The sequence below is a fragment of the Dermacentor andersoni genome, chromosome 6 (genome assembly GCF_023375885.2).
Source record: "Dermacentor andersoni chromosome 6, qqDerAnde1_hic_scaffold, whole genome shotgun sequence".
Classification (NCBI taxonomy): Eukaryota; Metazoa; Arthropoda; class Arachnida; order Ixodida; family Ixodidae; genus Dermacentor; species Dermacentor andersoni.
This window is the reverse complement of record NC_092819.1, coordinates 156,711,643-156,724,648: the sequence shown is the minus strand read 5'-3', so window position 1 is coordinate 156,724,648 and position 13,006 is coordinate 156,711,643. Positions and strand designations below refer to the sequence as shown.

Genomic DNA, 13,006 nt, shown 5'->3' with positions numbered 1-13,006 from the left:
TGAGAGGTACATCGTGTATTTTGCCCTAGCTAGCCGTGTATGAATACAGGACACGGGCTTCTACAGCCACGCCAGCTAGCTCAGTTACCGTGAACAAACGGTTGGCGACGGGGAGAGTTGACACTGTAACCATCAGGCTGCCGTCGTTGTTAAGGCGATGGCTGAGAACTTTCTATTGAGCCGACCTTACAACCGCCGATGCCACAGTGTTAGGGTTAACATTCCACAGTTTTCCTCTTTCTACGGTATGTCTGAAGATAACAGGGACACCAGCACTTTTTTTTTTCTTGTAGGATACGACCCTGAAGGTTGCCTGGTCCATCTCCCCTGCATTTTCACCCGAAGGCTATTTTTCGCGTAGTCTCTTGCTCGCAGGACCCTGATCTGTAGCTGCTACTGCAGGGGCCGCAGGACTTGTGGTTGCCACCACTGCCATGGATGCAGCGTGGAGTGCATCTGGCGGTGGTGTTCCGTGTCGTGATGGATACGGAGCGCCTAGGGGACCTGGAGGGCGGGGCCCTCCATGTCGTCCCACGGCGAGTACAGAGCACACCAAAAGTTTTAAAGGCTATCAGACGCAGAGAAAAACTGAAAATTAAGGACTGGATGCATTTTCCAAGGAGCGGTATGTACCTCTATGGGTGTTCTCCTTTTTAATTTTTGGGGGTTTAAATTCTTCTTTATCGTTACAAAGCTACCAATCATGTACATATACACTATTATAACGACTAAATGTCTTCATTTTGCGAATTACGCATTTTTGTATAGATACAAGAGATTACACTTCTCGCGTGAACGGGCTGGGGTACTCGGCAAAGAGTGCTTACGCATTAGTAAGAAGGAACAATGGGAGGACGGCGATCAAAGTGCCAGTATAGATCTGATGTGATGTGCTTCTGGGACAACCAATGGTCAGCTATGAATCTTTCGCAGGCCGAAGCAAGTTGCAGGTGGCCGGGGCAGCAAAGCGTGACATGACGCCGGATATTTGCCTATAATTGCTGTCGCAATAAGTAGTCGGCCCAGTTATGCTGTAAAAATGGAGTTAGTGTAGCCGTGTCATGTAGATCAGGTCACTGGGCTACTTTCCTCGAAACTAGCCACGAATATTTGTCACGGATAATGGGACTTAATCACGGTGATAGGAACCACTTTCACTATGGAAAATCTGTATGCGAAGTCAAACGTGTGTGGGCCAAATTCAGCCATTGTGAAAAAAAAATCTTTCAGGAAGTGCTCGAAAATGTTACACGCGGCAAGGTTTGACACGGGCGATTAATCTATGGGCAACGTTCTAAAGTGCATAGTTTAATATTGTTACGTAGGAAGACGCAGACGAAAAGCTATATACAAGTATATTTACAAGAAAATACGCTGCGCTTGGCCAAGAGGCAACAGCCCGCGCTAGCTTCTAATCGTCGTCGTCGTCTTCTTACTGCTCGGCTCTTCGTCATTGGAAATACTATCCCGTAGCACTACCCCCGGCGGCAAAAGCGCCGTCCCGGAGCGACTAAAGGCCGGACTCGGAAGCAGTGTAGTAGGCCTTGAGCCTACTGACGTGCACGACACCACTAGATGCCAGAGTAGATGATGAGGTTGAGCTCACAGGAGCAATTTCGGACGTCACAGGCGTCACCTGGCGCAGCACGCGGTAGGGCCCTGTGTATCGCGAAAGGAGCTTTTCTGAAAGTCCGACGTGACGAGAGGGCGACCACAGGAGCACGAGTGCACCAGGCGAAAACTGTACATCACGGTGGCGGGCGTTGTACCGACGGTGCTGCGTGGTTTGCGAGTCCGTCAGTCGAGTACGGGCAAGCTGGCGTGCATGGTCGGCGAGGGCGATGGCGTCCCGCGCATACTCGGTTGTTGAGATCGCAGCAGGAGGAAGTACCGTGTCAAAGGGCAAGGTCGGTTCGCGACCGTAGAGTAGATAAAATGCAGAAAATGCGGCGGTGTCGTGCCGGGAAGAATTATAAGCAAATGGGACGTAAGGAAGGGCAACGTCCCAGTCGTGGTGGTCCTTCAAAACGTACTTGGACAGCATGTGGGTAAGACTACGGTTTAACCGCTCTGTCAAGCCATTGGTTTGAGGATGGTATGATGTAGCCAGCTTGTGTTGAATAGAGCAGGAACGCACAATATCGGCGATAACTTTCGAGAGGAAGTTACGACCACGGTCAGTAAGCAGCTGTCGCGGGGCGCCATGCACTAAGATAATGTCACGCAAGAGAAAGTCCGCGACGTCAGTGGCGCAACTGGTAAGGAGAGCCCGCGTGATAGCGTATCGGTTGGCGTAATCAGTTGCGACGGCTACCCATTTGTTCCCAGAGGATGACGTGGGAAAGGGACCCAGGAGGTCTAATCCAACACGAAAGAGCGGTTCCACAGGTAGCACCTGAGGTGTTTTCCGACGGTGGCAGGGATCACAGGCAGCAACATAGCGTCGGACGGAGCGAGCGAGACCAGGCCAATAGAAGCGGTGGCGGACGCGGTCGCACGTTCGGGTTACCCCAAGATGTCCTGCAGTGGGTGCGTCATGCATCTCAAAGAGCACAGTCTGTCGTAGATGTTTTGGCACGACAAGAAGAAGATCAGGGCCATCAGAGAGGAAGTTCCTTCGGTACAGAATGCCGCCCTGGAGGACATATCGGCGAACGGATGCGTCGGTAGGTGTAGAGCGCAGACGCTCGATGAGTACTCGCAGCGATAAGTCTCGGTACTGCTTATCGGCGATGTTAGCGAAGGCAGACACAGAGAAAATGCCGTTGGCGGTACTACGGTCGGCGTCATCAGGCTCGTCTACCGGGTAATGAGGCAGGCAGTCAGCGTCCTTGTGTAGTCGGCCAGATTTGTGGGTGACAGAGAACGAATATTCTTGGAGGCGTAAGGCCCAGCGACAAAGTCTTCCTGTAGGGTCTTTCAATGAGTATAACCAGCAAAGCGCGTGATGGTCTGTGACAACGGAAAAAGGTCGGCCATATAAGTATGGGCGGAACTTCGCAACCGCCCAAACTAGGGCCAGACACTCACGCTCAGTGATGGAATAGTTGCGCTCCGCGGGCGAGAGCCTGCTGGCGTAAGCGATAACACGGTCGTGGCCACGCTGGCGTTGTGCCAGTACTGCGCCAATTCCGTGACCGCTGGCATCAGTACGGACTTCGGTAGGCGCAGAAGGATCGAAATGGGCCAGAACGGGAGGCGTTGTGAGAAGGTCAATTAGAAGCGAGAATGCAGAGGCCTCGTTATCGCCCCACTAGAAAGGGGCGCCTTTTTTCAAAAGCTCGGTTAGTGGTCGTGCTATGGCCGCGAAATTTTTCACGACACGGCGGAAGTACGAGCAAAGGCCGATGAAGCTGCGCACATCCTTGACACACTTTGGAACAGGGAAGTGCGTAACAGCATGAATCTTGCCTGGGTCCGGTTGCACTCCGTTAGCGTCAACGAGATGTCCAAGGACGGTAATCGGGCGACGGCCGAATTGGCACTTCGATGCGTTGAGTTGCAGACCGGCTCGCCGAAAAACGTCCAGGACTGCTGAGAGGCGCTCGAGGTGCGTAGCGAATGTTGGGGAGAATACTATAACCTCGTCCAAGTAGCACAGGCACGTGGACCCTTTGAAACCGTGAAGAAGGGAGTCCATCACGCGTTCAAAAGTGGCAGGAGCGTTACATAGACCGAACGGCATCACTTTGAATTGATAAAGACCGTCGGGTGTTACAAAGGCAGTCTTCTCGCGGTCGAGGTCGTCCACGGCAATCTGCCAATAGCCGGAGCGAAGGTCAATAGAGGAGAAATAGCGAGCACCGTAGAGGCAGTAAAGGGCGTCATCAATCCGAGGTAGGGGATACACGTCCTTTTTGGTAACCCTGTTAAGGTGCCGATAATCCACGCAAAAGCGCCATGAGCCATCCTTATTTTGTACCAGCACAACAGGTGACGCCCATGGACTACATGACGGTTCAATAATGTTCTTGGCAAGCATTTTGCGAACTTCGGTGTGAATAACTTGACGCTCAGCTGGTGATACTCGATACGGGGGGCGATGAATAGGAGGGGCATCGCCGGTATCAATGCGATGTTTGACAGCTGTTGTTTGGGCCAATGGATGATCGTTAAAGTCAAAAATATCTTGGTAGCAAATGAGAACGCGGTAGAGCGCACGAGCGTGCTCGGACGGCATGTCGGGTGCAATCATTTTCTGTAAGTTGGCGATGGTAGAAGTTGCCGAATGCGATGGTAGAGGAGGACCGGCTGAATTGTCGTCTACTGAAATCGATGCTACAGAGCGATCCTCGAATGAGCAAAGTTGGGCCAGAGACATCCCGCGTGGCAGCCCTTGTGTCGTCAAGCCAAAATTGACCACTGGCAGGCAGACGCAATTCGCCGTAATAGATGAAACTGTATGAGGTGCTGTGATCCCGTGTGTAAGGAGGACGTCTTGCATAGGAGCCGCGATGTAGTGACCGTCGGGGACAGGTGGGGATGACACGAAGTCAACGTAAGTCAGTGCCGAAGGTGGCAAGCGGACGAAGTCGACGGAACTGGGGCGAGTAGGGTGTTGTTCAGCGGGATCCAGAACAGGCAGGTCGAGGCGGAGAGTACTGGCAGAGCAATCGATGAGAGCAGAATGTGCGGAGAGGAAGTCTAAGCCGAGGATGATGTCGTGGGGACAGTGGGCGATGACTGTGAATAGCACGATTGTTGAGCGATCGGCGAAGGAGACGCGGGCGGTACACATACCAATTACGGGGGCTGTTCCGCCATCGGCGACACGGACAACAGGCGTCGTGGCGGGCGTGATAATTTTCTTGAGCCGGTTACGAAGGCCAGCGCTCATTACGGACAAATGCGCCCCAGTGTCTATGAGTGCATGCAGACACAGAAACACCGTTGACTTGCACATCAAGAAGGTTCAGATGAGTGGGCAACGTCAGTAGAGGATTTGGCGACGTAGGGAGCAATGCAGCGTCACCTCGAGGCGCTGCATCGTCTAGTTTTCTGGCTGGGAGCGGCGTCCGAAGGGACTCGGCGAATTGTCGTCGTTGGGGCGAAGGCGAACGAGAATAGGAACGGTTCGGTGCAGGAGAATCAGCGGCGGCGTTATCGGAGCGTGCGGCATAGGGACGAGAAGGGCCACCTGGGGGGCGAGAGTAGGCAGTATAAGTAGGCCGGGTCGGGGAACTCCAGCGACTGCGACAGTGCCGAGAAATGTGCCCAATTCGATGGCAGTGGAAACAAATGGAGCAGTGCGCCATTCAGATGGGTTGCGGGAACGTGGTGGGTAAGAAGATGCGGGACGGGGCGGAATCGAAGAAGCCGGGCGGGTATCAGGACGATGGGCCGAGCAGATGGTGTGAAGACCCATGCTTTCGAACTCTTGGCGGACAACTGCCTGAATCAGTGAGACCGTGACTGCAGATGTGTTGGTGGCACTGGAGTCGAAGGCAGCCGGATAGGCGGCCTCGATCTCACGCCGGACGATCCTGGTAATATCGGCAGTGTTGTTGGGACGAGGAGTGTCGGCACAGGAAGATGTCGCTGGGGTGTTGGGCAGACGGACAAACTGCTGGTCAATACATCGGCTTTTAGCGAGTTCCAGGCGGCGGCACTCTTTTATAACAGCATCCACCGTCGCTACCTTGTTGCAAACGAGCAAGTTGAAGGCGTCATCGGCAATGCCTTTGAGGATGAGAGCAACCTTGTCGGACTCAGTCATGTGGGTGTCAACTTTGCGGCACAGAGCCAAGACGTCCGGAATGTACGTGACATAGGGCTCTGTTGACGTCTGCACACGGCCGGAAAGCGCCTTCTGCGCGGCAAGTTGGTGACCGTAGGGGTTGCCGAACAAGTCTCGAAGCTGTGTCTTAAGTGAATCCCAACTGGTGAGCTCATCTTCGTGCGTGTGATACCAAACTCTAGGTGTGCCACCGAGGTAAAAGACTACGTTGGCGAGCATAATAGTAGGGTCCCACCGGTTATTGCGGCTGACGTGTTCATACAGGCTGATCCAGTCATCGACGTCTTCCCCATCTTTGCCCGAGAATACGCCAAGATCACGGGGAGCGGGGAGAGTGATGTAGGTCGTCGAGGTGGCAGCAGGTGTCGGGGCCGGCGGAGTCGGCTTGTCGTTGCCGGGAGCCATGAAGCTAGGCTCGACGTACCGTCCACTGCGATGCTCCGTGACGAGGTACAGGGAACGTGCACCTCCACCAGATATGTTACGTAGGAAGACGCAGACGAAAAGCTATTACAAGTATATTTACAAGAAAGTACGCTGCGCTTGGCCAAGAGGCAACAGCCCGCGCTAACTTCTAATCGTCGTCGTCGTCTTCTTACTGCTCGGCTCTTCGTCATTGGAAATACTATCCCGTAGCAATATTAGGCAAGTAAATTTCTGAATTCAAGTGCTCGAAAGAAACAGCTTCGCTGGAAATTGGGCGTTGATTCTGCGAGGTCGCACAAGTCTGCTGCCTCTTCTTTTCCACCTTGAATGTTGGAGGTTGCGGCCCCTAATTTAACTTTTGACATTTTCCTTTTGTGTTATAGTTACCCTGCTGATATCTTATTACGCACTACAACCTGTTTAGGGCAATTGTCAGGCTGTTTGTCGAAGCTTTTAATGTCCTCTCATACCATGCGCGTTATCGTAACCAAAATGGCAAGACAGTCATTCAATCGTTTTCTTTTTCACCGCTCGCCACGCTTGCATTATCAAAGCTACGGTTCATGATGTTAAAAGCAATGAAAGGCATCGCAATGCGGGAAGAAAATAGGATTGATGGTAAAAGAAGAAACTGCAGGCACAAATGAGTTATCAAGTTGCAGCGCATAATTTTGTACTGGCAGCTTACACTGATTATATCACTTTCTGTTAATATATCAGGAAGCTGCTGTTCATGACTCGAGAGTGCAACTCAAATGCTCCTCCCCCTTAACTGATCTTCTTTTTTCCAAATTCGTTTCGAATAATCGGGTTTCCCTGTGAGAATTCAATGAACGCGCTCTTTTTTATGCTTCTTGCAGACATCGCCATCGTCTGCAGTAGCAGCAAGAACCAAATGAAAGATTATCTGCTTTCCTGATGCCGTTACGAAGATCACGAGATCTATAGATTATTTTACTCTCGGTTCATGGGCGCCGACATATAAAGCTATTATGCCATGGCATAATCAGATGACTCTTGCGCAACTAGTTTAATACAAGCAAGTCTACCGTAGTGTAGCGTATTGGTTGTCGCATAAAAACGGAAAAGTTGTCATCCACCCGACAGTAGCACGAAGATTACCAAAATGAGAGTTCCTCGCGGTTCCCTTCGTAGCTTCCAGCTACAGTCAGGTGGATGAATTTTTCCCTTCATTCATAAAGTTTCCGACACTTTGCGGACTTCTGCAGAACTGATCTGCCATATTCAGTGCCCCGGTGCTTCAAGCCGATTAATTCGGCCTCGCTCGGTGATGCGCTAAGCTCGTGGCTTGCTCCAATAACAGAGCGACCACCCCGGAAAGGCGTTCGTCGCAGGGTCGGTCCCCAGACCAAGACGAATTTTTTCTTCAACTGCGAAGCTTTCTCTCTGTGAAACGAGTATTGGTTTCCCTTCGTAGTTTTGCGCTACAGCTTGGTGGGAGCCATTTCTCCCTTTCATGAACCTTTTCACAGCTTGCGGGCAGCCGCAGAGATGACTTGCTATATTCATTGATTGTTCCATTTAGAAAATAAAATGCCCGTGTCCTGTGCATAGGCGGCACGTTAAAGATCCCCTGTGGTCAAAATTATTACGGAGTCGCCCACTACGGCGTGCTCCATAACGAAATCGTGGTTTTGTCACGTAAAACACTAGAATACAATTCCGCACCACGTGCGCATCCGAGAACTTACATGACACGGCGCATAATCTTGAGCAAGTTCTTCACCACCAGCGCCCTCAGGCGAAGACAGCTCCGCACCGGTCCCCAGTTGGCCCATGTGAGCAGCGATTCCGGCACTCGACACGGCTGCACTGGCGTGGCAGGGGCTAGCCGCGGGCGCCGCAGTGGCTCGGGCTGCGGCTTCTCAGGCACTGGCTGCGGCTTCTGCTTTTCAGCGATTGGCTGCGCCTGTTTTTCGGCGGGTGGAGGCGGAAAGTCTAGCGCCTGGCACACCTGCGGCGAGCACAGTTTCGTGCGGATACTTACAGCGCGTGTCATTCGTGCTCAACTGTCCTGGCAAAAGTGCGGAGAGCATGATTGAGGCATGGATATGCTATCTGGGGCCCTATAACGCAAAACTATTCCAATATGTTTTTCTTCCAATCTCATGACGTCAAACTTGCGTAACCGCCGACACAAGCATCGGGCGGTCACCCGCATGGTTGTCTGAACACATCACTCAAACGCTCGGCTCGTTCATAGGAGGTCACGTTTGTTTTCTTGAAAAACGAATAACATTGCCTACACTGACCGGCTTGTCTTATCTAATTCGCTGACTAGAGGCGAGGAGCACGCTCAAGTGGAGAGGGATTCGATGGGGCCGAGCCAGTTCACTGAATATTGATAACCGAATGAAGAGGGTGGTGCCGGCGTCTGCAAAAGGTACGGTTTCCATCACTTAGCTTGCAGTGGCTGGTCGAAAATCCTAGCGTCGTGCAACGGAAGGTTAAGAATGCCAATAAAACGGGTCCTCAGCAAAGAACAGTTGCTACAGCGAGGTCGTAAACGTGCCGAAAGTTGTCAAAAACGTTACACGGCTACGCAAGAAGTTTTTTTATACGCAAATAAACCCAAGCTCTCCGGCAGGTGCGAGTAGCCAGTGCCTGAGCGATCGGCGGCAACCATCTTTTATTCCTTTCGGAACGGGGCAGCCTGCGGCTATTCAGAAAAAATTCAGCTTTGTTCGGCATATTGATGCACCTATCTCGTACAGGTCACCTTGACGCGGTGAGTTTTCGTGGTTTTGTGACGTCGCTTGACAGGCAGGTGAAGTGGGCGCAGCCCAAAATCTTTTGACCAATAGACGAGGGCTAATGGCGAAAAGGCGTCGAATCAGAAATAAGTATTTTTCTTTTGTTCGGTCCAATAATGCATGATCAGTGTGTGCGCATCATATCAGATAGGGAGCTATCGTGGCTTTGGTGACGTCGCGTGACAGGCAGGCGAAATGGCGGCGATTCAAAAAAGTTTTTGACCAATCGCGCAGGGCTGAGTGCAGAATTGGAATAGAAAAGTTTTTGATAGCTTTACGTTATAGCGCCTCTGGCCTCTGCACTCAGAAGTGGCACTATCACCTCTTATGGACTATCTACGCTCACCTTACATACTATTTCCCTGCAAATTTAGCTTTAGGAGAGTAGCTCCAGATTTAATATACAGTAATCTAGGTACGCATTGCACGCAACAGCTGATTAAGAATAAAAGTGTGCACAGCCTTTAAGTGTTTTTAGACCGTACGTAGAGTAGCATATACACTTTTTTACAGACGAACAGCAGCTTGATGACGGTCTTTTCCAACATGTAGAGCCGTAAAACAGTTGCACCCTTTGGGGTGCATATTTTTCCCACAAGAATGATTGTCATCTGCCTTGCTCGCGTTTCTTTTCTTGAGAAAACGCAGGGCTCCTTACTTTCCTGTCGAGAATGCTGTTTCACGCTGATAACGCGCAAGCCTTTTGTGATTTGAAAGTACCGCGCTCGCAGTATTAAAGAAAGGAAATGCGCGCAAGACACCTCTTATATACATACACCTCTTATATACACCGTTTACCTAGGTCAATTACTCACACTGGGCCCTGATCATGAGAAAATTTACAGAAAAAGAAATATGGGTTGGACGATTATTGTTGTGGGATAAGATGATCCCCAAAAGGTGTAAATATTTTAAAGAGTGTACTCCAGTACTTACTCTGCTGTCTGTAGGCAATCTTGCCGAATAAAGACACGACCAGACACGCTTCTCGTGTATGGTCTTTCTTATATGCCTAAAGTTGTTGAAATTAAAAAAAATAATAATAAGGAAGAGATGCTACCGACATTTTCGTGAGCTGAATCAAGCTTATTTTACTGAACTGAAATATATAAGTACTGAAGAGGTAGCTGGCGTAGAGAGCATCATTACCACTTTTGTTTCTAAACGTGCTCGACATAATTCTGTAACATCAATTACAAGCTCACTAACAAAACTGCAATACCACTTATCCCCATGAAGAACGTTGTTTACCAGAACCGTAGCAATAGACCTCTAGCAGCGCCTCATCATTGTTATCAGCCGACCCACTGGCGGACGAGCGCCTCCTCCAGCGATACGCAATTACGCCTGTCTTGCGTCATCTTACTCCACACCGTAGTTACAGATTTCCTCATCTGTACGCAAAGCATAGTTATTTCGCCCACTACAGGGTTTCGTGTCCCCCCGGCCCCCATCTTGTTACAGCAGTAAAAGCAGCTATTGCCTATTTTACCGTTTATGCGTTAGAACATATGTCCTGCTGGCCTTCTACCTATAGTAGGATATCCGCTTTGCGCACTTACTCGCAATACATGCTGCTTTCTTTCAACCTCTCGGCGTCAAGAGACGTTCCATCGCTTGTTGAGTTGTCCTTAGTTTCCTCTCACGTTTGTTTGTTATCCTCTAAATTTCAGCCCCATAGAGCGAAGTACTGATTTAATTCAATTTGATTGTAGAGTTTATGAGGATGAAGCGGCAAGCTGGCCGGTCACGAATACCTGCTGTATGCGCGCCAACTCGCTTTTACTCGCGTGGAAATTTCGTTCACATGATCTGGCATTTAGAGCCCTGCCTCGGGCCCGAGCCGGGCTCGGGCCTCAGTCGGGTCAGTAATAGGTTCGGGCATGCTATTTGCAAATCAGCAAAACTGCAGACCATAAAAAACTCCAGCCCTACGAACATGTTTGGTCAGTGGCGCTTGTCCGTTTCTGAGAAAGTCGGGACAGCAGACCGGCCACAGCACATCAGCGGCCCGCTGCACACATCAGTGCACATCAGCGGCGCGCGTCGGTCACCGGGTGCCAGTGGGGACCCGCGCGCCACTATACGCCCCGCCTTTTTCCGTCTTCGGGGCACTGAAAAAACTGGCGAATGTCGTTTCTAGTTTATAAAGACCACGGATACCTTGAAGTGATCGCGCTCAGGCGAGAGACGGACGACCCGACGTTCAAATGTAGGCAGCGCAGTGAGTTTAACAGCGGCCTTGCCTTTTCAACAAGTGGACGCGCATCGCCAAAATTGACAGTGGCAGCAAAATACAAATTTCAAGAGTGGCAAGTCGGAATAAAATGATGACAAGTTAGATATTTGCAGTTGCGTTGAAGAGATGGAAAACTACATGAATGGTGTAAGACTCGCTGGGAAAAAACTTCCTACAGACTGCATTCTGTTGCCCAAAGTATCATTGGTATACCAATCGCAAGAGGAATAAAATATATCAATTTCAGTACAACTGGTTACAATATTCAACACGATAAGACGTGCCTACACGCAAAGACACGAACAGTATTAGGTTGCTGCATAAAAATATGTACCAGAGATTTTCGGCAGCAGTCATTGATTTGCCGCTTTACATTGACTTGTGTGGAATCATTTTAACGCAAAAATAAAAAATTAAGCAATTGTAACGAAGAAGAGTAGCCTGCCTGCGCCACAGCACCATCGCTACCGGCATGAGCTCGTGGTTGCTGTCTTTCGCCGAACGCTTGTGACGGCTACCCGTTCGCGCCCGTTGCTAATAAATCTCTTAGCAAGTGGTGGACGTGCTGTGTTTCGGCCACCCTGGAACTTCGGAGTCGCACTCTACCCCCCATCATGCCCAACGACGCACGCACTTTTCCAGCTCCTCCAACGGCGCCGGCCACCTTGGTTTGTGCCAGTGCCTTGCGTCAGCGAGATCCCCCTATCTTCTCTGGTACAGATGACAAAGACGTTGAAGATTGGATCTCGTCTTATGAGCGAGTGAGTGCCCATAACCAGTGGGACGAAGTTACCAAGTTAAGAAACGTCGCCTTCTATCTTACGGACGTTGCGAAGCAATGGTTTCTAAACCGTGAAGCCGACCTCACTTCGTGGTTGGTCTTCAAGACCAACGTTACCCAAGTTTTCGGTCGGCCTGCAGTAAGAAAGCTTCGCGCAGAACAACGTTTGCGCACACGATCCCAAGAGGCCGGAGAAAACTTCACGAGCTACATTGAGGACATTGTCGACCTTTGCAAACGGGTGAATGCGTCGATGTCAGAGGAGGAGAAGATCAAACATATAATGAAGGGTATTCAGGACGACGCGTTTCAAATGCTATTATCGAAGAGTCCTCACACTGTCGCTGAAGTGATAGAATTGTGCCAAAGTTACGACGAGTTGCGCAGGCAACGGCTTCACACCCGACGTCCCACCCCGCCCGCCGAGTCTCTATCAAGCCTTGGAGTCGACGACAACCATGCTGCTCTCTTCGTAAAAAATCAGGAATTCGTTCGCGCAGAGGTCGCCCGCCAGCTATCTTTGATATCTTCTGTCCAGGAACCACCACCTGCTTTGCATCCTACGATCCGCGACTTCATTCAAGAACAAGTATCTCAAACCGTTCCTCCATCCGTTGAGCAGACACCAGTCACGGCTCCTCTCATTTACGCTGAAGCAGTTTCCCGATCTCGTCCACAAACGCCCCTGCCGCCCTCTATGCATCGACCACCGACATTCTTGCCGCCATCTATGCCGCTTCACGACCGACGGCATTTTCCTCCTATGCCGCTGCCCGACCGACATCTTTTTCCGGATCCTCAACTGCGACTCGGACCTTACCCCCACCAGTGGCGCACCTTCGATGACCGCCCAATATGTTTTGCTTGCGGTGGTGCTGGTCACGTGGCGCGCCATTGTCGTCGTGGCATGCTTCCTCTTCAGAACATCCGGCGAGCGCCACCTTTCCCCGCTCCGTTTTCCTCTTCGCACTTCCAGCCTTCCTACCTCTTCCGTTTCCCCTGACCGCCCAACCGCCTCTACTCGCCGCTCACCATATCCCCGTCGTCGC

At 50.9% G+C, this 13,006-nt stretch overlaps 1 protein-coding gene across 7 annotated transcripts in view; it reads right to left on the bottom strand.

The window, feature by feature from the left end:
- Positions 1–13,006, bottom strand: part of LOC126523469 (ABC transporter G family member 23-like) — a 198,501-nt gene that overhangs the window by 163,739 nt on the left and 21,756 nt on the right. For all 7 annotated transcript variants that reach the window (XM_055066856.2, XM_072288869.1, XM_055066855.2 and 4 more), the window contains exon 4: positions 7,876–8,138. In XM_055066856.2, the coding sequence (XP_054922831.2) occupies positions 7,876–8,138 (263 nt within the window). The remainder of the gene's footprint in view (positions 1–7,875; positions 8,139–13,006) is intronic.